The sequence below is a fragment of the Schistocerca americana genome, chromosome 2 (genome assembly GCF_021461395.2).
Source record: "Schistocerca americana isolate TAMUIC-IGC-003095 chromosome 2, iqSchAmer2.1, whole genome shotgun sequence".
Taxonomy (NCBI): Eukaryota; Metazoa; Arthropoda; class Insecta; order Orthoptera; family Acrididae; genus Schistocerca; species Schistocerca americana.
This window is the reverse complement of record NC_060120.1, coordinates 1,106,841,896-1,106,869,483: the sequence shown is the minus strand read 5'-3', so window position 1 is coordinate 1,106,869,483 and position 27,588 is coordinate 1,106,841,896. Positions and strand designations below refer to the sequence as shown.

The following is a 27,588-nucleotide window of genomic DNA, read 5'->3' as shown; positions in this document are numbered from 1 at the left end:
GCCAGACGACACACCTACAGAGGATGGAGGAATAATACAGGCTTTAACAGTATCAACCGAAAAATGTCCAGGAGTAACTATCCGAACCGACATTAAGTGGAATCACCGTGTAAAACAAATAGAACGGAAGGAGATGTCAGATTGAGATTCATAAAAAGAATATTAAGGAAATGTTATTCATCTACGAAGGAAGTGGCTTATAAGGCACTTGTTCGACAGATTCTTGAGTATTGTCCATCTGTCTGGGGTTCGTGCTAGATAGGAGTGATAGAATTTTGTCACGGGATCGTTTAGTCAGCGTGAGAGTGTTACCGCTGATGCTCAACAACTCTAGTTGCAGACGCTGAAAGAGAGTCGTTGTGCATCACGGAGAGGTTTACTATTGAAATTCCGAGAGAACAGTTCCCGGGAAGAGTCGGACAACGTATCACGTTCTACAACATACATCTGGTGAAATGAAAACGGCGAGGAAACACGACAAATCAGAGTCTAAGCAGACACATACCGACAATCATTCTTCACACATGCTATTTGCCAGTGGTAAGCAGAAAGGGTGGAGGCGGGAGATGTTTGGAACCAGAAGTACCTTCCGCCACACACTGTCTGCTGGACTGCGGAGTATTGATGTAGATCTGGGTACAACTTAACTGACCACAGTGAAAACGTTTACAAGACCTGCCAGCGCGTCAAGATCACGTACTGTTGCTGTCACTTCAGTCAACTGAACATGGCTTCTTAAAGCTTTATTGTCGTTGGGATGCAGTAAACGAATTGCTGCTAGATACCCCTCTTCATCAGTGATCTGCTGAATTTCATTTTGGCTGATTCAACGACTTGCTATGGTACAACACGCATGGGATAGTACATTCAAGTTCAGAAAAAAAGAACACATCTAACGACTGGAGATGGGACGTTCATACTGACAGGAGATGTATGTCAGTAATGTATATTCTGCAGAAATGATTAGCATTTCAACCACGTCGGGTTGCTGTTCAAGGTTAACTCCAATATAGCTGTGCAACACCACCTACCGGTCAAATGTGTATGCTGCTCTCGTTGTCACTACAATCCGAAGGAAATGGATCGGTTTGATTTGAGTAGAAATGGAGAATGCCTCGCAGACGTACCCGTGAACCGTACCGACGGATCAATGAGTTTGAAAGAGGGCGCATTATTGGCATAACAGAAAGTGATGCATTCAGCCGGGAAATTGCTGCTCGTGTGAGACGAAAGGTTTTGGCAGTGCAACAGGTGTGTGTAGAATGGTTCACGGAAGGCCGTAGAGCACGACGAGATGGGTCATGACCCACCATTCAGACCATCCCTCGAGAAAAATAATACCTTATCCGAATGGCATTGTGGGGCAGATCTGCGTCCTTCTAGTCTCTGGCGCAACACTGGAATAATGTAAGACATCGTAAGCTATAAAGGTTGACAGTCCGTCACCGTTTATTACGGATGGGTTACGCGCTCGTCGTCTCCACATCTCTGCCTACCTTTTACGATTGTGTAGAGATATGCTAGATTGCAATGTTGTACGGAACGACGTCACTGGGTACAGGAATGCATCACGTAGTGTTCTGTTTGTTTGAAATTGATGGCTGCATTTTGATTCGTCTCAGACAGGTCGAGCAACATCACAGTGACTGTAGTCACACTATATATGTAACGCCAACTAAAGGTTTCATGGTGTGGGGTGCTATTGAGTACAATCATGAATTACAGCTGGGGCACTGTGACCAGAATGACGCACGTGAATGTCATTATGCCACCCGATGCCACAGCCTTTCTGCAGACGCCATTTTTCAGAGAGACAATGCACGACAACGTATTGCTGAACGAACAAGTGCCTTCTTGGTGTCACAGGATGGCAACCCTTTTCCCTGGCCCGCCATATCGCCAGACTGGTCACCAATCTATAATGTGTGGGCTGTAGTGAAACGACGGGTGCAGTGCTGTTACCCGGTGCCAACCACCACAGGTGGACTTAGGGACCAGGTAAATGCAGCGTGGATGCCGATATCACAGGACGCCACTCGTGCCTTACACGCGTCGATGCCATCACCCATGGAACAAGTTGTCATGGCCCCCCTCCGCCTACTAGGCAACAGGACATATGCTGAACCGAGATGACTGAAATGGTAATCATTTCTGCTAAACATACTGACGTCTTGTGAATATGAACGACTTATCTCTAGTCGTTGAGGGTGTTCTGTGTTTTCTGAACATGAGTGAATTAACAGGGCTAGTGCGAGACCATTATCCACACAAGCAACGTATCATTTGGGGCCCCATCCCCTTCTCCCACATACACTTTCGTCTCCGTCACTCTTCGTTACTAAGTGTGATATACACTCTTACTCAATTACAGAGATATGTAAGCTGGTAGAGTACGGCGCCACAGTCAGCAACTCTTATATAAGGCAATAAGTGGCTGGTGCAGTTAATTAGATCGAGTACTGCTGCTACAATGGCAGGTTATCAAGATCTAAGTGAGTTTGAACGTGGTGTTATAGTCGGCCCACGAGCGATGGGACACAGCATCTCTGTGGTAGCGATGAAGTGGGGCTTTTTCCGTACGACCATTTCACGAATATACCGTGAATATCACGAGTCGGGTGAAACATCAAATCTCCGACGTCGCTGCGGTCCGTAAAAGATCCTGCAAGAACGGGACCAACGACGACTGAAGAGAATCGTTCAATGTGAGAGAAGTGCAACCCTCCAGCAAATTGCTGCAGATTTCAATGCTGGGCCATCAACGTCAGCGTGCGAACCATTCAACGAAACATCATTGATATGGGCTTTCGGAGCCGATGGCCAACTCGTGCACCCCTGATGGCTGCACGACACAAAGCTTTACTCCTCGTCTGGGCCCGTCGACACCGACATTGGACTGTTGATGACTGGAAAGATGTTGCCCGATCAGAGGAGTCTCGTTTCATATTGTATCCAGCGAATGGACGTGTACTGGTATGGAGACAACCTCACGAATCCATGGACGCTGCATTTCAGCAGGGGACTGTCCAAGCTGCTCGCGGCTCTGTAATGTGTGGGTCGTATGGAGTGTGAGTGATATGGGACCCCTGATACGTCTAGATACGATTCTGACAGGTGGCACGTACGTAAGCGTCCTGTCCGATCACCTGCATCTTTTCATGAACATTGCGCGCGCATTCCGACAGAGCAGGGCAATTACACCAGGACAATGCAAGACCCCACACTTCCAGAATTGCGACATTGTGGCTCCAGGAACACTTTCATGAGTTTGAACGCTTCGGCTGACCATCAGACTCGTCAGAAATGAACATTATTGAGCATATCTGGGATGCCTCGCAAAGTGCTGTTCAGAAGTGATCTCCAGCCTCTCGTACTCTTATGGTTTTATGGACAGCCCTGCAGGAATCATGGTGTCATTTCCCTCCAGCGCTACTTCAGACATCTACATCTACATCTATACTCCGCGAGCCACCTTACGGTGTGTGGCGGAGGGTACTTATTGTACCACTATCTGATCCCCCCTTCCCTGTTCCATTCACGAATTGTGCGTGGGAAGAACGACTGCTTGTAAGTCTCCGTATTTGCTCTAATTTCTCGGATCTTTTCGTTGTGATCATTACGCGAGATATATGTGGGCGGTAGTAATATGTTGCCCATCTCTTCCCGGAATGTGCTCTCTCGTAATTTCGATAATAAACCTCTCCGTATTGCGTAACGCCTTTCTTGAAGTGTCCGTCACTGGAGCTTGTTCAGCATCTCCGTAACGCTCTCGCGCTGACTAAATGTCCCCATGACGAATCGCCCTGCTTTTCGCTGGATCATGTCTATCTCTTCTATTAATCCAACCTGGTAAGGGTCCCATACTGATGAGCAATACTCAAGAATCGGACGAACAAGCGTTTTGTAAGCTACTTCTTTCGTCGATGAGTCACATTTTCTTAGAATTCTTCCTATGAATCTCAACCTGGCGCCTGCTTTTCCCACTATTTGTTTTATGTGATCATTCCACTTCAGATCGCTCCGGATAGTAACTCCTAAGTATTTTACGGTCGTTACCGCTTCCAATGATTTACCACCTATGGCATAATCGTACTGGAATGGATTTCTGCCCCTATGTATGCGCATTATATTACATTTATCTACGTTTAGGGAAAGCTGCCAGCTGTCGCACCATGCATTAATCCTCTGCAGGTCCTCCTGGAGTACGTACGAGTCTTCTCATGTTGCTACTTTCTTGTAGACAACCGTGTCATCTGCAAATAGCCTCACGGAGCTACCGATGTTGTCAACTAAGTCATTTATGTATATTGTAAACAATAAAGGTCCTATCACGCTTCCCTGCGGTACTCCCGAAATTACCTCTACATCTACAGATTTTGAACCGTTAAAAATGACATGTTGTGTTCTTTCTTCTAGGAAATCCTGAATCCAATCACAAACCTGGTCCGATATTCCGTAAGCTCGTATTCTTTTCACTAAACGTAAGTGCGGAACCGTATCAAATGCCTTCCTGAAGTCCAGGAATACGGCATCAATCTGCTCGCCAGTGTCTACGGCACTGCGAATTTCTTGGGCAAATAGGGCGAGCTGAGTTTCACATGATCTCTGTTTGCGGAATCCATGTTGGTTATGATGAAGGAGATTTGTATTATCTAAGAACGTCATAATACGAGAACACAAAACATGTTCCATTATTCTACAACAGATTGACGTAAGCGAAATAGGCCTATAATTATTTGCATCAGATTTATGACCCTTCTTGAAAATGGGAACGACCTGCGCTTTCTTCCAGTCGCTAGGTACTTTACGTTCTTCCAGCGATCTACGATAAATTGCTGATAGATAGGGGGCAAGTTCTTTAGCATAATCACTGTAGAATCTTAAGGGTATCTCGTCTGGTCCGGATGCTTTTCCGCTACTAAGTGATAGCAGTTGTTTTTCAATTCCGATATCGTTTATTTCAATATTTTCCATTTTGGCGTCCGTGCGACGGCTGAAGTCAGGGACCGTGTTACGATTTTCCGCAGTGAAACAGTTTCGGAACACTGAATTCAGTATTTCTGCCTTTCTTCGGTCGTCCTCTGTTTCGGTGCCATCGTGGTCAACGAGTGACTGAATAGGGGATTTAGATCCGCTTACCGATTTTACATATGACCAAAACTTTTTAGGGTTCTTGTTTAGATTCCAGAATGAGACTTTCACTCTGCAGCGGAGTGTGCGCTGATATGAAACTTCCTGGCAGATTAAAACTGTGTGCCCGACCGAGACTCGAACTCGGGACCTTTGCCTTTCGCAGGAGAGCTTCTGTAAAGTTTGAAAGGTAGGAGACGAGGTACTGGCAGAAGTAAAGCTGTGAGTACCAGGCGTGAGTCGTGCTTCGGTAGCTCAGTTGGTAGAGCACTTGCCCGCGAAAGGCAAAGGTCCCGAGTTCGAGTCTCGGTCGGGCACACAGTTTTAATCTGCCAGGAAGTTTCTTGTTTAGATTGTTTGCCAATGTTTTATGTTCGAATTCGTCGAATGCTTCTCTCATTGCTCTCTTTACGCTCTTTTTCGCTTCGTTCAGCTTTTCCTTATCAGCTATGATTCGACTACTCTTAAACCTATGATGAAGCTTTCTTTGTTTCCGTAGTACCTTTCGTACATGATTGTTATACCACGGTGGATCTTTCCCCTCGCTTTGGACCTTAGTCGGTACGAACTTATCTAAGGCGTACTGGACGATGTTTCTGAATTTTTTCCATTTTTGTTCCACATCCTCTTCCTCAGAAATGAACGTTTGATGGTGGTCACTCAGATATTCTGCGATTTGTGCCCTATCACTCTTGTTAAGCAAATCTATTTTCCTTCCTTTCTTGGCATTTCTTATTACACTTGTAGTCATTGATGCAACCACTGACTTATGATCACTGATACCCTCTTCTACATTCACGGAGTCGAAAAGTTCCGGTCTATTTGTTGCTATGAGGTCTAAAACGTTAGCTTCACGAGTTGGTTCTCTAACTATCTGCTCGAAGTAATTCTCGGACAAGGCAGTCAGGATAATGTCACAAGAGTCTCTGTCCCTGGCTCCAGTTCTGATTGTGTGACTATCCCTTTCTATACCTGGTAGATTGAAGTCTCCCCCTATTACAATAGTATGATCACGAAACTTCTTCACGACGTTCTGCAGGTTCTCTCTGAGGCGCTCAACTACTACGGTTGCTGATGCAGGTGGTCTATAGAAGCATCCGACTATCATATCTGACCCACCTTTGATACTTAACTTAACCCAGATTATTTCACATTCGCATTCGCTAATAACTTCACTGCATATTATTGAATTCTTTACTGCTATAAATACTCCTCCACCATTGGCGTTTATCCTATCCTTGCGGTATATATTCCATTCTGTGTCTAGGATTTCGTTACTGTTCACTTCCGGTTTTAACCAACTTTCCGTTCCTAATACTATATGCGCACTATTTCCTTCAATAAGAGATACTAATTCAGGAACCTTGCCCTGGATACTCCTGCAGTTTACCAATATTACGTTAACTTTTCCTGTTTTTGGTCTCTGAGGACGGACGTTCTTTATCAACGATGATAATGTCCTCTCTGGTAAGCCGTCAGGTATTTTATCGTTTCGCCCAAGGGGGGGTCCCTCTAACCTAAAAAACCCCCGTGTGCACGCCACACGTACTCTGCTACCCTAGTAGCTGCTTCCGGTGTGTAGTGCACGCCTGACCTGTCTAGGGGGGCCCTACAGTTCTCCACCCAATAACGGAGGTCGATGAATTTGCAACCATTATAGTCGCAGAGTCGTCTGAGCCTCTGGTTTAGACCCTCCACACGGCTCCAAACCAGAGGACCGCGATCGACTCTGGGCACTATGCTGCAGATATTAAGCTCAGCTTGCACTCCGCGTGCGATGCTGGTTGTCTTCACCAAATCAGCCAGCCGCCGGAAGGAACCAAGGATGGCCTCAGAACCCAAGCGGCAGGCGTCATTCGTTCCGACATGTGCTACTATCTGCAGCCGGTCACACCCAGTGCGTTCAATAGCTGCCGGAAGGGCCTCCTCCACATTACGGACGAGACCCCCCGGCAAGCACACCGAGTGCACACTGGCATTCTTCCCCGACCTACCCGCTATTTTCCTGAGGGGCTCCATAACCCGCCTAACGTTGGAGCTCCCTATAACTAATAGGCCCGCCCTCTGTGACTGTCGGGACCTTGCCGGGGAATCGGCCACTGGCTCAACAGGCGAGGCATCCTGTGGTGGCTCGGAAACGATGTCATCACCACTAGGAAGCACCCCGTACCTGTTGAAAAGGGGTAAGGCAGCTGCCACGCGGCCAGATCCCACCTTCGCCTTTCGGCCAGGCACGCGCGAGCCCACCACTGTCCGCCATTCACCCTGGAGTGATGGCTGACCGGTAAGATGCTCACTGCCGGAAGACGCAGCGACATCAGGGGTTCCATGTGATTCCAAGGCCACCGAAGTAGGCATAGGTCTCACCACAGTTGCCCCAACGCCACTACGAGCCGACGCCTGCGCCTCGAGCTCGATGAGCCTAACAGACAAAGCCTCCACCTGCCCCCGAAGAGTGGCCAATTCTCCTTGCGTCCGCTCACAACAACCACAGTCCCTACACATGACTATGTTTACCCTACTCTATACGGTGACAAATTCCCAAGATAATCTTCTGATGAGCTACTCTGATAATCAAGAAACAAAACTACGCTAGGTTTTCCCAGAAAAACTATTTAAAAGCTAAGCGCAGCAAATAAGTACAAAAACGCTTTATACAAACAGTACTCGCTGCTGCTGGTGCTCTCGCTCTGGCTGTCACAAGACAACTGCTGATTCAAGTGACTAGTGGCTTACGGCCGCGAAACAAACAAAAGACGGGTTTAGGGCTATTTCTGTTCTAAACGATCAAGAAAACACTAAGAAATCTAACACGAAAACTACGTAAAGTTTTATCACGAACTGTTAGTTACTATGCAGAGCAGATAAACACAAATAGAATCCCTTCCTTAGTGGAAGGTCGTAAACAAAATGCAAAATAAACGCTTTATACAAACAGTACTCGCTGCTGCTGGTGCTCTCGCTCTGGCTGTCACAAGACAACTGCTGATTCAAGTGACTAGTGGCTAACGGCCGCGAAACAAACAAAAGATGGTTTTAGGGCGCTTTCTGTTCTAAACGATCAAGAAAACACTAAGAAATCTAACACGAAAACTACGTAAAGTTTTATCAAGAACTGTTAGTTACTATGCAGAGCAGATAAACACAAATAGAATCCCTTCCTTAGTGGAAGGTCGTAAACAAAATGCAAAATAAACGCTTTATACAAACAGTACTCGCTGCTGCTGGTGCTCTCGCTCTGGCTGTCACAAGACAACTGCTGATTCAAGTGACTAGTGGCTAACGGCCGCGAAACAAGCAAAAGACGGTTTTAGGGCGCTTTCTGTTCTAAACGATCAAGAAAACACTAAGAAATCTAACACGAAAACTACGTAAAGTTTTATCAAGAACTGTTAGTTACTATGCAGAGCAGATAAACACAAATAGAATCCCTTCCTTAGTGGAAGGTCGTAAACAAAATGCAAAATAAACGCTTTACACAAACAGTACTCGCTGCTGCTGGTGCTCTCGCTCTGGCTGTCACAAGACAACGCTACTCTACCGCCATTTGTACATGTGCATTTCGCATCCCATGACTACTGACACCGTAGTGTTAATATTAACAACAAGAAAACAAAACAGTGAATGCATAAAAATAATAAAGGAACAACTGACTGTAATAGTGTCTTTGAATTGTGAAGGAAAGCAAGAACAGCTAAAACAGAATAGAAAAACAGCTGGTGTTCGGTTTAAAGATATTGGTAGTAAATTTGATGATAAACTGCCTGATCTCTGATTCCTAATTGACAGGTACATCTGGCCTTCGTGCTAATTTGCTGCTGTCTCGACCATCCATCTAGCAGGGATTACTAATAGCAACATGAGTAATTCTGGGAGGAAGCAGGGGGATTTAACAGATCACAAGTCCGACAGGTCTGACAAATTTTGCATATATTGTAGCAAAGAAAATACATGAATATACGAGGCAGCATATCACAAGTTAATTACGATTGATCCACACCCAACATCGCCTGAACGTTCTCGCTGCAGGACAAGCGACACGAATCGAAAATACTGAAGCCTAGGCAGGGGAAGGACGAAGTACTATCACGATAGCATGACTAGCTTATTGTGTCCGCCAACTGAGATGCAAAGCGTTGCATTTCAACGAATTCACGACCAAATTAATCGCGGTTACAGTACAGTCATTGCGAAACAGTACCCATCCTAGTTGTGCAGTATGTACCTGCTACTGACAACAGTAAGCATGCAAATGACGGCAGCACCTGCGCTACTGAAGATCACGTACCGACTCTAAACAAAAACTGCAAATGACTAGACGAGAAAGCTCCTTTCGTCACTTTTGTTAGCGAGGACACTGCACGTCAGTAGGCGCCCGCCGCGAGACAGAGCCACCAGTTTCCTACCAAAACACGGCGAAAGTTAGCATTTATTCCGGCCAGTAAGAACTCGTGCAACGGTTCAGAGATTGGGATTCCTGGAGTGGTAGCAGCACAGCGAACACACGGAACGGATCAGAGTCCCTGCGCCACAAGGAAGCCGTGGCGAGAAATTCAATGTAACGGCTCGATGAGGCTGTTTTTATTCGCAATTTTGCGAATTATTTTGGACAATTAAACGAAGACTCGAAAATTCCTGTGCCTAAGAGACAACAGTCACGTAACTGGGAAAGCCTACGATGTCCTCTAAGTGCCAGATGAAATTAGTTTGATATCATGTAATTAATGATTAAGTTCATCGGCTTCCGGAACATTATTCGACCCAAGACATATCAGACGATTCGTAAATTTGCACGCAGTTTGAATCCACCACCGAAAATTAAGATTATATTTTATGGGGACACACTCTCTACCTGCGTCAGGAAGGCTAGAGAGGGCAGCAGTTGCTTCAGCTGGGCGTCTTGTAATAGGCTAGAGAGAAGTTTCTGCTCTACAGACTTTTAGTGAGGTGTTTGAACGTCTCTGAAGGAAACACACCCCATTCGTCCTCGAGAAGCGAGACTAGAAAATGTTAAGTATATTATTGTCCAAAAAACTCTGCCTCACAATTCCTGCTTTTTGAAAGCATGCATTGTCACACTGACACAAACAATAACCGTCTTCGAACCCTGCCTGTACTGTACGCAGTACACGATGCCGTAAACTGTGTTCAAACCACACCGCGTTTAGGGTCATCTTAGCCGCAAGCAGGGGACAACACCGGATCCACAAAGAAAGTTCCCACACCGTAAGATTATCTAATTCGTGTTTCACTCTTTGCATCGTACATGAAAGCAGGTACCGTATGCCAGGCATTAGCAAACCGCAAACCATTTCATAGTTCCAGAGGGTTTAGCATGGCTAACCACTCCAAATCACTCATTTCCAGTTATCCAATGCCCCGGGGCGTCACTCTTTACACCACCTCGAGCGTCGCTCAGCACTGAGCACAAGAGTGTGTGGTCTGTGAGGAGCTGATCAACCACTGCACACTATTCTTCTTAACTCCATACGCAAAGTTCCTGTGCTAGCTGGCCTACTCATGAGAAATTCCCTCTGCTTAGTTCATGCCATTTTTTGGAACCACTCTCTGCAGTGCTCCATGCTCCCTGTCCCGTCAGTACTTGCTGCGGTCCTTCCTTCGCGTTTCCACATCACAGTGACGCCGCCAGCAGTCAACCTGTGTAGATTAAGGAGGACTGAAATGTCTCTGATGGGTTTGTTATTCAGGTGGCAGCCATTGACTGGTCCACGTTCGACGTTATTGATACTCCCTGACCTACACATTCTGTTGTTTCTACCCCTGTACGGAGAACACAGTACTTCCCGCCCCGCTTTACAATGACGGCTTCGCCTCCCGTGACATCTTGCGGTCTATTATGCATTACATTGGTGCTACCTGATACTCTTAGTGCAGGCTATTTTTGTTGTGCACAAATTCTAATACCTGATTCGGATTTTCGTAGAGGTGTGGTTATTCCTTCGCGTTTCCACATCACAATGACATTACCAGAGCAGACTTTGGCAGCTTCAGAAGGTTTGAAATTTCCCTGATGGTTTCGTTACTCACGCGACGTCCATTGATTAGTCCACGTTCGAAGTCAGTCAGCCCTCCTGACTCTTTCTGCTTCTCTGCTGGCAACATCAAACTTGCCACCTCCTCTTACTCTGGCGTATGACTCCTAATGGTCAATTCCATTTTACGTAAAGGTGTCGAGATACTTCTGACCAGATACTATATAGCCTTTACCTTATAAACGCTGGCACAGCAAACCGATTTGTGCAAGCACAGAATGAAACGTACGAGCTAATACGAGTAGCCAATAGCGTAGAGAAGGTAAAAGAAGCTCCAGATTCCAATTTTGATGTGGAACAGGTATTTTACAACCCACTACGAGCTCAGTAATATTTCTCATTTGTAGAGACCACTGCGACTAACCGGCGTTCAGGACACATATGCTTCATAAAGTAAGACGTTACATCTGCTATGATGGCTTCACTTCACCACAAATGTTAACCACGTAAATTTTGCAAAAATAAAACAGCAATTTTTAATTTATGCTCATGAAGTATCAAAAGCCAGCAGAGTATTTCAATATCACTGCTAGATGGTACATCATAAAGATACCGTATCAAGCGCACACATATTTTATAACCGTTTTGCTTGTGCTGTCCACTGTAAAATATTAAACGTTCTCCCCCTAATTTCTGATTTCGTATGCATGCAGTGGCTACTCCGCAGCCTTTGTCCATATGCTGAATATGTATGTTTCCCCGTGCATAATGCAGCGGTTTGCGATGCCCAACGGGAATGAAAGCGTGACGTACGCACCGTATTGTCGATGCCCTGGCGGTGCTCGGCCGTGAGCGCCGCGGCGGCTGGCAGCGTCGCGACGCCGCCCCCGGTGCCGCCGCCACCCCCAGGGGGCGCCGCCCCCGCCGCCGCCTGCTCCTGGACGCCGCCTCCTCCGCCGCCGCGCACCACCGCCTGGTCGGCGTACAGCGTCAGCCGGATCACCACCTGCACCACCATCGCCACGAACAGGTTCCGGTGGATGCGCGTCCGGTTGTTGCGCAGGCTCCTGCAACGTAAGGCACTGGGATGCAATATAAGCCACCACAAAAATTTCTTGGAGGTAAAATGAAGTCAAATACATCAGCTATAAAGATTTACTTTTTTAAAAAAATATACTTGTATATTGAAACACATCCTCAGCTTGCTATCTACATGCATGGCGAATGGTACCTCACACCACTGCTGGTAATTCACTTTCCTGTTGCACGAATGAATTATCCAAATGCAACAGAAATCGATACATGTCATGCACAAGTACAGACAAATAAAATAATTTAAATCAATTTCAGAAAAATTCGGTGATTTATACAAAATAAAGAGCTTCAGAAATTGAGCAAGTCAATAACGCGTTGCTCCACGTTTCGCCATAATTCAAGCAACTATTCGGCTTGTCATTGATTGATAGAAATGCTGGATGTACTCTCGAGGCATATCGTGCCAAATTATGTCCAACTTGCATCTTAGATACCGAGCTGGTTGGAGGGCCCTACCCGCAATGTTCCATACGTTCACAATTTAGGGGAGATCTGGCGATCTTGCTTGACAAAGTACGGTTTTGCAAGCAGAAGGCAAGCAGCAGTTACTCCCACCATGTGTGGGTGACCATAATCTTGCTGAAATGTCAATCCAAGGTGCCTTGTCATGAAAGGCAACAAAATGCGGAGTATACTATCATTAATGTACCTCTGGGCTTCACATGTGCCGCCGTGGTCGCAGCCCCCTTTCTGTGAATGGTACTTCAAGTCACTAAAATATCAGTTGCACGTCATATCGAAGATGATGATGAATCCGGGGTAAGTAACTGAAATATCTGTTGCACGTCATATCGAAGATGATGATGATGAATTCGGGGCTCTTAGTGCCTCTTGACGATTGCTCGGTCTTCAGGTCAGTCGTCTCTCTAGGTCGACCGCTTCCTTCTTGACGCTGTCTTCAGCCACGGTGCACCCATTCCTGCCACCATCGTCGAATAATCGCATCGCACCAGCCCAAATGTTGAACGATGTGCCGATTACTTCAACGGGTTTCTTTGGGTCGAACTACACTTTGTCTCTCTATTGCTGACTTCTGCGTACATTGTTCACTCGCCTCTCTGCGAGACAAGGATGTTATCCAGCTGAATAGAGGGAATGATTCACAAAGGCTGTATGCACAGGTACAGACATGTCCCCTGCTTACGATCCAGCTGCGTGGTGTAATTGCGCTGCAGTGTCGCACATTCTTGCATCGGCGGCCAAACTTTACAGCGTTGCACTTTTCGTCGATAGCTTGGAACTTCAGAGTATAGCAATTCCGTCGCAATCATCATGTATCTAACTTAGCGTCTATAACTTATGGCACATTGCAGCGTCACCGGAAAACAGACGCAGACTACTGTTCACTCGGTTCGTCAGATTGTTGTTGATGTGTATACAGAACAAGAGACGTCCTAGCACACTGCTGACCAGTCTTTTATCTCTGATGAAAACTCGCCGTTCAGGACAACGTACCGGGGGTTACTTCTTAACAAGTTTTCGAACCGCTCACATTTCTGACGCATTATTAACGTGATCCTTATTTTCTCGAATTTCGTGTTTCTTCACGCACACCCCCAAGTCTTTTTTGCTTTTCTTTAAGACGAGTTTTAAGACCTGTTTTACTGAAATCTAAGTCGACGAAACCATGCCGGAGTGGCCGAGAACTTCGTCATGTCACTAGGTGTTGCTTAATACTGTTTATGCGTGTGCTTGACCGCTATTATACCCCGGCACGAGATTTTCACTCGGTAGCGGACTGTGCGCTAATATGAAACTTTCTGGCGGATTAAAACTGTGTGTTTGACCGAGACCTGAAATCGCGAATTTTGTCTTTCGCGGGCAAGTGCTTTATCCACTAAGGTACTCCAGGACGACTCACGAACCGTCGTCACAGCTTTACTTCCGCCAGTACCCCTCTCTTACCTTAAAAACTTCACAGAAGTTCTCCTACGAACCATGCGGGACAAACACTCCTGCAGTAAGTATGACATAATGTCGCCTTTGGTGCCAAGGTAGAAAGTGTCTGAATCCCAAGTAACGGAACATTATTTAAAAAACCTAAATCTTTGCTGAACTTCTTCAACATGTCCAAACTCTTGACTGAAATGAACTCGTCCCTCCCCTGCAAAGTGAAAGCTTTATTCTGGAAACATCTCCAAGGCTGTGGGTACGCCCTGTCTCCACAACAGCCTTTTTGCCAGGACTGCTAGTCCGGCAAGACATGTAGCAGAATTTCTGTGGAGTCTGGAAGGTGGGAGGTCAGGTACTAGTGGAAGTAAAGCTCACTCAGTGCCACTCCAGCTCTTATTAACAGGTGACGAATAGTGCATGAAATGAAATTTGTGACTGGATAGAGGATTCCTTGGTAACCATCACGCCATTTAAAGAAGCTTTAGGCATGCGCCATAGACACTAGCTTTTCATGTTGTGCGTTAATGAACTGACAGACGAATCTTAGAGTAAACCCAGATTTTGCCTGATGGTACAGTTATCAGTAATTGCAAAAAGCTGACTTTCTTATAAAATGGCCCTTGCACTAAACTAAAACGCTACTGCAGTACAGGGCCTTCTGCTAACATTTTTGATATGGACAATGTGAACGATATCCTTTGCTGTTTCGTGGGTGCTGCATTCGAAAATGAAATCAATTTTTCGGAGTAGGATTTGTTTTCATGTGACACACTGTCCTGTACAAATCGAAAACATTGAAAACGCTGCATATTGATTATTCTTCTCTGGTTTAACTCAAATATTCTGCAGATTTTACTGTTAAAACATAATGTAAATACGGTAAGGCATTACTATACATGAACACTCTCAGCACAGAATTTTAACTCTGAGAAATGACGGTAGTTTGGCAGCAGTGCTGATGTACCTTCGGCTTTGTTGCGACCTGCAGCTCAGTACTGAGAGTTCTGATAAGTATTGTTCTAAGTTCGTGAATGTTTGTGGTTTCTGTTTTGTTTTAATTCACCAGAAGAAATGTCTCGCACCTCTCTAAATATCTCAAATATATGTGAGTATTTAACTCTGAAATCGTAGCAATGACAATCATCTTGTGAAGAGATGCTACGAATTTGAATTGGGTGTAGATTTGGGACCAGGACAGAAATGTTGTCCCCCACATACGCTTATCGTCAAGTGCTACAAACATTATATGCTGTTTAAAAGGAGCTCGTCAGGTGTCCTTTGCTATTCCACTGATCTGGAGGGTACCAAAGGACCAGACGAAGCACAGTTATTTCTAAGTCACAAAAATAGATGAGTTACCTCGAAAAAAAGGTTAATTAGACAATATCATAATTTATAATCTACCATAAGCCCTGCATAACTGCCAATACCAATGCTACGTAAGAATGTGACAACGAGCGAAGACGAATACGGGGACGAACACACAGAAGACAGTGAACTAGATATGTATGTCGATCCAAAATTCATGGCCACTGTGATTTAAATGAGCCTTACTTTTCAAGGATCTCGTTGGTGATTTAACCGTGCCCAAGCAACAGACTGAGCTTTCAGGCTCGTAATTTAAAATGCTGAATCTTCTTCTTCGGGATACAAACTGAGTGGTTATTTTGCCCGCCATGCTGTTTTCTTCTATTTCTCCCAGTGAATGACATGGTTCTTATGTACTGATATGGAACACGTTATGGAACTCTTCGTCATGGTTTCAGTGTAAATGAATGGCGTTGTTCACAGATTCAAGCAAAGTTAGTCTGAGTGCATTACTTATACACAGTTCCGACTGCTCATGCAGTTATTGTGATGGAGACATATGAGAACTTTATTAACTGCAACACACACTTATCCACTATGAGAAATACAAATCGCAAATGTTTGGAGATCTGTAAGTAACACCTCGGCGTGCCGCTAGGGTACACAAAGCACTGCTGCTTCATAATCAAATGGGCAGCAGAGACAGAAAAAGCCACTGTTAAGGGAAACGAATGACTTGCTCGGAAATAGCTAGTGACTGGACAGAAGAATGTTGTGAATATTCTTGTTGTTGGGGCCAAATATGTGTACCTATCTCCTCTACACATTAAACTGGGTCTCGTAAGAAGCTTTGTCAAAGCCATGGATAAATCCTCGTGTTGATTCACGTACGTGGGGGAGAAGTTTCGAAAACTAATATGTAATGACAATTATCTAGATTGGTGATGTTGAAAAACTGGTATTGCTATCTTGCAGAAGTGTCTGTTTTTCAGGTTATCATAGGGCAGAGAACTATCGCGATAATGTATCAAGGACTACTCAGATCCTAACATCTGATTCTACAACATTTTTTAAACGATCATTTGGATTTCTACCCATATCACCTTGCAACCGTCACTTACATTGAAAATCGCTCGATCAGGACATTGCTCAAACGTAAAAGCGTTATAAACACAAACAGAATTTCACGTTCTTGTACGACTACCGCTGATCCTTACGAAATGACGTTGTTGACACAAAGAACCGCAGCAGGTAGGAAAGGAGATATCTTTAGGTACGATTCTTTACTTTTACTTACTCTCGTGTTGCTCATTTCTCGGATTTCTTTGTGATTTGTTATTAGTATCACAGGATTAATCAATACAAAGATTAATTAATAACAACATCTTCTTGAATTCCTTTTATCCTCCGCCAAGCCTCTTTATCCAGCGCATCTTCCTTGTCGATGCTGTGATGTTCCATTATTCCATTTATGTGGTCTGTTCTAGAACCTCGTGGTCTTCCGTGCTTACGTCTGCCGGGTGGTTTCCAATCATAAGCCTTGTTTGGCCACCAATGATCTCTCATTCTCATCATATGACCGTACCATTTTAATGATTTTCTTTCAATTCTACCACTGCATCATTTACCTTCATTCTAGCTCTTATTTCATCGTTTTCCTTTCGATTCTTGATATCTTGGCACTCCTACGCAACCATTACCTTACCTACTCTTTCCTTCTTGCTGTTGTAAATACTCATTGTCATTGAAGTGTACTTGAAATCTAGCATGACTATTCGCCACCAGATGCTCTGTTTTTGTTAGACTAATTTGCAGTCCCCATCTGTTGTATTCCTGATATAATCGTCATACCATGAACTCAAGGTCATAATCATCTTATGCTATAATAGCTTGATCGTCATCAAAACTTAATGAAACTATCTGTACATCGTTGACAGTGATTCCCTTTCCTCTGCAGCTGTTCTTCCAATTTCGGCGAGCCACTTCTACACACAAATTGAACAAGATGTGTGACATACCGCAACCTTGTCGCAAACCTTTAGTGACTTTAAGAGGTTCTGATAACTTTTAACCCCGTTTAATCTGTACCACACAATATCTGTACATTCTAATAATAATTTGTAAAGGGTGATCATCGATACCTATATCTTTCATAGCTTCCCACAGTTTAAATCCAGGGACTGTATCGTAAGCTTTTGCTAAATCTACGAGGGCAATGTGTAGCACCTTCCCTACTGTTATAAATTTCTCCATTAGTTTTTCTAAAATAAATAGGTTATCTATACATGATCTGTTCTGCCCAAACCCGCTCTGCTCTTCCCCAATATGGTGGCCAACATTTTGACTAATTTTTCAATCATTATCTTACCAAATAAGCGGGTCATTGTACAGTTGACACCAATGTCTCTATAGCAGTTTGTGTCTTTTCTACTCTCTTTCTTGTAAATAGAAACCATGTACGAATTTTTCCTTTCTGAGGGAATTTCGGTCCTTTTACAACAGTAGCTCATCAGGCTGGTTATTCGTTCCTTCAGATGCCTTCCTCCAGCGTTCAATAATTCAACAGGAATGTTTCTCGGACCAGGTGACTGGCCATTCTCCATTATAATTACTGCACAACTCACTTCCTCTATTGTAATGTGGATATTTCTACTAGTTACTTCCATCTTGTCTTCATTCCCTTGTGTGGAATATATGGCCTATCTTCAGTTAAAACGTCTGCATAATGCTTTCCCCATTCCTTTAAGGGAATTAGGTTGCCTACTGCTTTGTTCACTTATGTTTTCTTCATACTGGTAATTGTCCTCCACTCTTCTGTTGTTTCTGGTCCACCTATTAGACTCCCAATGGCAATACATTTCTGTTCACACGTCTTGTTTTTTCTAATTTAATTCTGTTTTTTAATTCTTAATTTGTTGTCAGGTAGTTTTGCCTGTCCTGTAGTTTTGCCTCTGATCTAACGCACCTTTTTAGTGCCTGCATTCAGACGTTTTGTCACGAGTGTGTATCATTTTTCCAGATACACATTACACGACACTACCTGAAAGATTTATAGAAACCCATACTGCACGGAAACTATGGTCAGTACACCAATTCGGAAATCATATTTGTACTCAGGGTGCGAATGATCTGACAGAAACTGTATATTGTTTTTGTACCGGAAAATCTTTTTTCTTAACAGCATAATTTTCTTGTTGTGATGTACAGTTGGATTCAGACTATGCTTTCTTTTATTTTCATCTCTATATGTCCCTTATACTTTGCTTTAAAATCAGTGCTGTTCATTCCTGCTCACACTGCAAAGCTTAGCTTGCAATTACGAGCCTACTCCCATTAATCCGTCCCTCAGAGGTCGCCAAAATTTTTTACCTAAAAGCCAATATTGATATTTCGGGGCGGCACTTCGGACCGTGCAGGAAGGGGAGGCCACTCGGAGAGAAAGCCAGTTTTCACGGAACCAAGCTTATTGATTGAAGCTTACCACTTATCCCAAAAAATATTTTTAAGCGAAAAAGAAAGTAATGCACTGGAACTACATGCATTTTTCTGAGGGCGTACATAGTGGCCAATGTTCCGTGCCTAACCGTTTACTGAGGACCGTATCATCGCAAGAGGATCTCATGTACGTCCTTATGATTTACAAGCACATTTTCTAGGCTTCTTAACATTCTACGATTTGAAGGAATACCAAGTGGCTGCAGAAGACTATCTTCAATCGGATGTTTGTATCATCCTATATGTAAAAGAACAGAGGTGGTTTTAAATACTGTAATATAACCTTATCAATCAAAGTTGGCCTGATAGCATTAATTATACACAATGTAAACAATAGGAGTAAAATGACTGATAATAACTTTTTATATAAAAGGGTTTAGAAGACAATTTTGTTTGTTGTATTATGCGTGTTCCTTGTTGGAGCCACTTTTCCCGAGGAGTGGTGTGGCCACTTTTCCTGTCCTATAGACATTTGTGGCACACAAATGAAACCATCAAACCGAAAGAAACAAACATGATCTACATTTGTAGGCGAGAAGACGTTGTTTAAACATTGATATTCTAAAAAATTATTCCTCTCCATACAAGTGTAATAAGAAGAATATAAATGAGTTATCTTCACTGAAAAAAGTAACGAAACATGCTCCCTCTGTCGGTCTCATTGACAGAATGGCGATGTATATTAGAACCAGCCTGACCACTTCTCAGCCAGCACCAGTCTGTTCCGGACAAAAGATTTGCAGTGGAAACTTTTTGTGCTCTGGCCACTTTACCACATCTTCCGCCATCTATCTTACAATTAACTCATAATCAGTGGCGGCTCGCCAGTATACTTTCCAGGACTTCACAAACTTTTAGATTCAGAAAAATCTGAAAGTGTGAAATTAATAGCATGTTCTGTACAACAGTTATGCTTATCAACAAGTTCATTCAACCACAGCCACTGGCAAAAAAATAACAACAGTAATAATAATAAGATGCGTAACTTATCTGACAAAAGCAAGAATTATTTTTGTGGAATTTTGTTGTTTTGTACATAATTAAGTACAGTTTAGGACCATAACGAAATTATGTTTAAGCTTTCGCAACTCTCCATTTAGTTTTTTTTGTTTTCTTTTTGTTGTGTATGTGGGAGCTTTCGTGCTTTTCCATTTTTTCGGTCGTATTGACAAGATCCCTAACAGATGTATTACTTCACGAATTTATTTCCGGGGCTGAAAATCAGATATTCTTACGCTGCTCATGTATTAGTTCACAAATTTACTTCAGGGCTGAAAATTAGATGTTCTTACGCTGCATCCGCACAACAACTTCCTTGATAAATGTTCACCTGTAGTCAGGTTAATTTGATGTCGTCACTCTCTCAATCAAAGGATCTGTTCTCGGAATTCCTAGTTCCTTTGAGGCTAAGATTTCGTGGTAATTTACTTTTCTGTTCCCAGAACGAGATTTTCACTCTCCAGTTGGGTGTGTGCTGATAATAAACTTCCTGGCAGATTAAAGCTATGTGCCAGACCGACACTCGAACTCGGGCCTTTGCCTTCCACGGGCAATTGCTCTACCAACTGAGCTACCCAAGCACGACGCACGACCCCTCCTCACGGTTATACTTTCCTGTTAGCATTTAAAATAGATTCAACGTAGTTCATGTTTATACTGCACACGAAAGCCGATTCCCGCACAGTAAACAACCAACTCCAAGCATAAAGTGCCTTTTGCGGGATGATTAAACTCAAGTAGTAATGTCTGCTAACACTGTCACTTGACTGGATTAGATATGAGACACTGAGATCCGTAAGGGCCTAAAGCACACCGCCGACGATCCCACGCTTAAATGAATGTCACAGAAACCAGTGACTCAGCTTTTCGTGAAGTTTCATACATAAAATTTCGCAATTTGTGGTAAGGTCTTATGGGACCAAACTGCTGAGGTCATGGGTCCCTAAGCTTACGCACTACTTGAACTAACTTACTCCAAGGACAACACACACCCCCACGCCCGAGGGAGGACTCGAACCTCCGACGGGGGCAGCCGCGCGTACCGTGACAACACGCCTCAGACGCGCGGCTACCCGGCGCGGCTTCATATGTACAATGTGGGCTCACAGCACAAATAAACCTGGCTCATCATTAGATCAACGTATTGCAAAAGTATGAATAAATGCTACAATCTCACAATCGATGGTGATGTGCTTTAGGTCCTTATGATTTTCACGAGGGAAACTCCCCAACGCGCCCACCTCACATTTAGTGGTAAGAGGGCCTAGTGGACAGGCCGTCAAAAACTGAACAGAGGACAAGCATGGAAAGTGGAAGAATGTGTACAGAACTGTGAAAAAAAGAAGGAAAATAGAAATTGTGATGGGTCTAGTTTAACAAGTGGAAAATCGAGTGATTAGGTCACGATGGGAAGCGCAAAGTGAATTTTTTTTTCGCTGTATTCAAATTTGTGTGTGTGTGTGTGTGTCGTGGTGTAAGGTCAGGTCCGTTTGCAACTGCGAAACGTAAGGAAGGGACCTGTAATGGTAGTTGATTCTGCACAGCTACTCTATTAGCAGCCATGCTTGTTGCGAGCATGTACCACACTTGAAAATGAATTCCTCTGTAATACGAGTTCACTAATCCATATTACTTCCGCTTCACAGCCGATCGGTGCTAGTTGTGCACGCTCGTCAATTGTCAGCACTGGAAGACAAAAAATAAAATATTCGCCCACTCACTTACATTAATCCCGCAGTGATAGCGGCAGACTTTACTTAGCTTACCACCGAATGCACCAAGTCAATTAAAACTAAGCACATTTTAAAATATTACTATACATGTAAGTATATTTGTTCGTTGCTGAAAATGAGTAAGTAAAATAAACTATTAAGAAGTTCTTACCGTTTACGGAAATTTTTGCACCCTGCTGCTAGTTGCTAGAAGCATATTACGTAAAGCAAATGAGGTTGGGAACTGCGGGCTGCAAGTCTAACAAGTTGAAATGCATTATATTTCAGTACACTGGAAATTTTATACGTGGATTGAGGCGAAACGTGTACTGCTAAATCTGAATTGCGTTTATTCATATGCACACAGACGAAATATCTAATTCATTCAAGTAATATAAAGTGCGAACTGTTCGGCGCGAAAAGCATTTGAATTTCCGAGTTACGTGTAGGAGGGTACTCATACAGTTTTTTATTACCGCCGCTGACAAGCTTACGACGCGTAATTAGTTTTTGTTTTTTAACAGGTGCATGTCTGCACTCTTGGTGCACATTAAATCCCTGCACATCGCTACAGAAGCCAACCCAAAATGGTACGGTCCTTTCGATAAAACTGAGTATCGTACGGTAATTCGTTTTCAGCAGCAGTGAAAATGTCAGAGGTGTGTCATGTCAATCCCTACGGTTAACGAATTCTCTGAAATTATTACGGTATACTGATAATGTTTATTTATGGACCGTCTTACAGCAAATGAATAAAACACAATTTTAGTGCCAAATGCGTTTCGCCTTTATTTTCTGCAAGGCATCATCAGTGGCCTGGAATATGTGCATACGTTAGCTATTTAATTTACATTTTTGTCACTGTGCCTATAGGTTATAAACAGTTCTGGTGGTTGGTATTTCCTATTAAGTAGTAATGTTTTGAACTGTACTTACAGGCTGCGTGGACAATTTCTTACATATTACGCTCCTGTTGCATTTTTGTTGTTCATCTTCTCATGAGCGCCAATTTGCGGTTTTTTTCCCACATTCCACAGCACTATGAACTGAACGCTTGTTTTAATGCAATGTTTTGGTTTTTGCTGCCGACTGTCAAACGTTTTTGCCGAAGATCGAATGTTATTGCCAAACTTATGAGCGTAATTATTGAAGTATCTGTGGTCTTTTCGTGTATGCATTTGTGTGTGCGTTTGTGTATGTATCTGTGTGTGTGTGTGTGTGTGTGTGTGTGTGTGTGTGTGTGTGTGTGTGAGTGTATGTGTGTGTTTTGGTGTGATATTAAACTTTTTTGTGCTGTGTGTGTGTTTTGGTGTGATATAATTTTTTTGTGCTCTGTGTGTGTGTGTGTGTGTGTGTGTGTGTGTTTGTGTGTGTGTGTGTGTGTGTGTGTGTGTGGTGTGTTTGTTCATTTATCACATGTTTGTTTTCTGCTGTGGCTTTCTGGATGTGGAAGTTGAAGATGTCACTTAAATTAGCCTGCCAAATTTTCACTGCTGCCGATAACGAATCACCGAACGATACTCAATACTTCATCATACTGTTTTGATCCCTCTAGCGGCAGGCGACAGTACCATTGTGTAATGGAAATTAGACTTATGCTTAGAAACAATCAAAAGAGTGCAATGGGAGTTCCGCTGTTGAATGCAGACGAGACAGCGTGTCGGAGGAAAGAGTACACTAAAGACCTCCATGAGGGAGAAGACTTGTCTGACGACGTGACACAGCAAGAAACAGCAGTCAGTTTAGAAGAGATAGGGCGTCCAGTATTAGAATCAGAATTTAAAACAGCTTGGGACAACTTAAGATCAAATAAGGCAGAAAGGATAGATAACACTCCATCACAATTTTTAAAATAATTTGGATAAGTGGCAACAAAACGGCTATTCACGTTGGAATGTAGAATGCATGCGTCTAGCGACATACCATCTGACGTTCGGAAAAACATCATCCATACAATTCAGAAGAGTGCAAGAGGGTGATAAGTGCGAGAATTATCGTACCATCAGCTTAACAGCTCATGCATCCAAGTTTCTGACGAAAATAATTTACAAAAGGATGGAAAATAAAAGTAAGGGTGGGGTGGATGATCAGTTTCGTTTTAGGAAAGGTAAAGACAACAGAGAGGCAATTCAGACGTTGTGGTTGAAAACGGAAGCAAGACTAAAGAAAAATCAAGACACATTCATAGGATTTGTCGACCTGGAAGAAGCATTCGACAATATCAAGTGGTGCGAGTTGTTTGAATTTCTGAGAAAAATAGGGGTAAGTTATAACAAGAGACGGACAACAATCCATATGTAGAAGAGCCTAAAGGGAATAACATGAGTGGGCGACCAAGAACGAAGTGCTCGGATTAAAAACGGTGTAAGACAGGGATGTAGTCTTTCTCTCCTACTGTTCAATCTGTACGTCGAAGAAGCAATGATGAAAATAAAAGAAAGATTAAGGAGTGGAACTGAAATTCAAGATGAACGGATATCAAAAATACGATTCGCTTATGACACTGGTTTCCTGAGTGAAAGTGAAGAAGAATTACATAACCTGCAGCGTGGAATGCACAGTTTAACGATTAGACAATATGAGAGTGATCTGAAAAAAGACGAAGTGATGAGGAGTAACAGAGGTTAGAATAGCGAGAAACTTAATATCAGAGTTGGTAATCACGATGTAGATGAAGTTAAGGAATGCTGTACCTAGGCAGCAAAATAACCTATGATGGACGGAGCAAGGAGGGCATAAAATGCAAACTAGCAGCGGCAAAAGTGGCATTCCTGGCCAAGAGAAGTCTGCCAGTAACGAACATAGGACTTAATTTGAAGAAACAGTTTTGAGAACGTACGTTTGGTGCTTAGCATTGTAGGGTAGTGAAACATGGACTGTGGAAAAACCGGAAAAGAAGATAATCGAAGCATTTTAGAAGTAGTGCTAGAGGAGAATGTTGAAAATTAGGTGGACTGATAGGGTAAGGAATGAGGAGGCTCTGCGCAGAATCTGCGAGGATAGGAATATAAGTAAAACAGTGACAAGGAGAATGGATAGGACGATACGAGATCTGTTAAGACCTCACAGAGTAAATGCCATGTACTAGCGAGAGCTGCAGAGGGTAAAACCTGTAGAGCAAGAAAGAGATCGGGATACATCGAGCAAATAACTGAAGTCGTAAATTGCACAGGAAAGGAATTCGTGGTGGGCATTCAAATGACTGATGTCACAGAAAGAAAGGAAAAAATTCTTAAGTGGCTTTTAACTTCGCTGTGAACCTCGGCCTCATTGAAATTTCTCCGCCATTTATCAGGACCGCGAGCTTTCCACACCTGAGCCCTGCCTACCTCTTCTAACTGATGAATCTTTACGTACAATGTGCAGCTCGCGATTGTGCCTCCTCCTCCTCCATACTTCTCTTACACAGGTTGGACGAGCGATTTTTCGGAGTGCCTTTCTCTCAAAGGCAAGTAGCACTCCGCTTTCTTCTTATGCTAATGACCAAGTTTCTGAGACATTTGTAAGCACTGTTATTATAAGTTTGTTAAGATCTGACATCGCTGGATGAAGGAGATTCAGTGAATAGTATTAGTTTTCATGTATTTTTAATAGCCTTTATCGCAACAAAAAATTAAAATTACAATTTTCTGATTACCTGTTTCGGTTGATTAACATCTATGTTAGATGGAGTACTTAGAGAATCAGTAACTACGTACAGTGTGGGCCAAAATACCGTCGTTGCTGATAAGGGGACCGCGTCTACTCGTCACCACCAATTTCACCCAAATTTACGAATTGTACAGAGTTTAGCCAAATCTGAAAGTGACAGAAATGCATTTAAAAAGAACATAGCGGTTTTTTGGCTCAGGTATGATGAGAAATGAGCCATCTACGCTGTTCAGCCACAACATTGTGACCACCCACCTAATGGCAGGTATGTCAACCTTTGGCACAGATAACTGCAGCTACGCGTCGTGACACGGAAGCATTGAGGCCGTGGCAGGTCGCTGAAGGGAACTGACACCACATCTGCACACTCAAGACGCCCAATTCCCGTAACCAGAAAACACTGCTGCGTTCCAGGACATTTCCCGTTTCAGAACAAACGATTTAATTTTAGTACTTATAGGGAACTCACGGCTGCAAAACACTAACACGAATTCTTTACAGACGAATGGAAAATTCTGCTAAAAGCTGACCTTGGGGAAGATCAGTTTGGATTCTGTAGAAATGGTGAAACACGTGATGCAGTACTGACCCTATAAATTATCTTAGAAGATAGATTTAGGAAAGGCAAACCTACGTTTATAGAATTTGTAGACTTAGAGAAACCTTTCGACAATGTTGACTACAATAACTACAATTTATCTCTTTCAAATTCTGAAGGTGGCAGAGGTAAAGTACAGGGAGCGAAACGCTATTTACAATTTGCACAGAAACCAGATGGCAGTTATGTCAAAGGGGCATGAAAGAGAAGCAGTGGTTGGGATGGGAGTGAGACAGCGTTGTAGCCTATCCCCGATGTCATTCAATCAGTATATTAAGCAAGCAGTAAGGTAACAAAACAAAAATTTTAAGTAGGAATTATCTTTGGAGACGAAATAAAAACTTTGAGGTTTGCCAATGACACTGTAATTCTGTCGGGCACAGCAAAGGACCTGGAAGAGCAGCTGAACTGAATGGAGAGGGTCTTGGAACGAGGATATAAGGTGAACATCGACAATAGCAAAACAAGGATAATGGAAAGTAGTCAAATTGAATCGGGTGATGCTGACGGAATTAGCACACTTAAAGTAGTAAGTGAGTTTTGCTATTTGGGAAGCAAAATAACTGATGATGGTTGAAGTAGAGAGGATATCAAGTGTAGACTGGCTATGGCAAGGAAATCGTCTCTGAAGAAGAGAAATTTGCTAACATCGAGTATAGATTTAAGTATCAGGAAGTCTTTTCTGAAAGTGTTTGTATGGAGTGTAAAAAAAATGGTTCAAATGTCTCTGAGCACTATGGGACTTAACATCTGAGGTCATCAGTCCCCTAGAACTTAGAACCACTTTAACCTAATTAACCTAAGGACATCACACACATCCATGCCCGAGGCAGCATTCGAACATGCGACCGTAGCGGTCGCGCGGATCCAGACTGAAGCGCCTAGAAGCGCTCGGCCACTCAGCCGGCTATGTAGTGGAACCATGTACGGAAGCGAAACATGGACGATAAATAGTTTAGACAGTAAGTGAAAGGAAGCTTGCGAAATGTGGTGCTACAGAACAATCCTGAAGATTAGATGGGTAGATTACGTAACTAATGAGGAAGTACTGAACACAATTGGGGAGACGAGGAATTTGTAGCACAACTTGGGTAGAAGAAGGGATCGGTTGGTAGGACATGTTCTGAGGCATCAATGGATCACAAATTTAGCATTGGAGGGCAGCGTGGAGGGTGAAAATCGTAGAGGGGGACCAGGAGATGAATACACTAAGCAGATTCAGAAGGATGTAGGTTGCAGTGCCAACGGCCTCACCGCAGTGGTAACACCGGTTCCCGTCAGATCATCGAAGTTTAGCGCTTTCGGGCTGGGCTAGCACTTGGATGGGTGACCATCCGGTCTGGCGAGTGCTGTTGGCACTCAACCCCTGAGAGGCAAACTGAGGAGCTACTTGATTGAGAAGTAGCGGCTCCGGCCTCGGCCGGGAGAGCGGTGTGCTGACAACATGCCTCTCCACATCCGCATCATGTGAAGCCTATGAGCTGAGGATGAGACGGCGGCCTATCAGCCCGGTTGGGCCTTCATGGCCTGTTAGGGAGGAATTTAGTTTAGAGTTTTTGGTTGCAGTACGCACTTGGAGATGAGGAGTCTTTCACAGGGTAGAGTAGCATGGAAAGCTGCGTCAAACCAGTCTCTGGACTAAAGACCACAATAACACCTACAGGGAAGAAATAAATTTAACTTCATTACAGGGGAAGTGCAAAATGGCTAAGCA

The 27,588-nt window shown here is 43.6% G+C and overlaps 1 protein-coding gene across 1 annotated transcript in view; it reads right to left on the bottom strand.

Moving 5' to 3' along the window:
* Positions 1-27,588, bottom strand: part of LOC124594708 (PDF receptor-like) — a 371,973-nt gene that overhangs the window by 130,591 nt on the left and 213,794 nt on the right. The window contains exons 6-7 of the mRNA XM_047133075.1: positions 12,055-12,190; positions 11,941-11,964 (exon numbers count right to left, since the gene is read on the bottom strand). Of these exons, the coding sequence (XP_046989031.1) occupies positions 11,941-11,964; positions 12,055-12,190 (160 nt within the window). The remainder of the gene's footprint in view (positions 1-11,940; positions 11,965-12,054; positions 12,191-27,588) is intronic.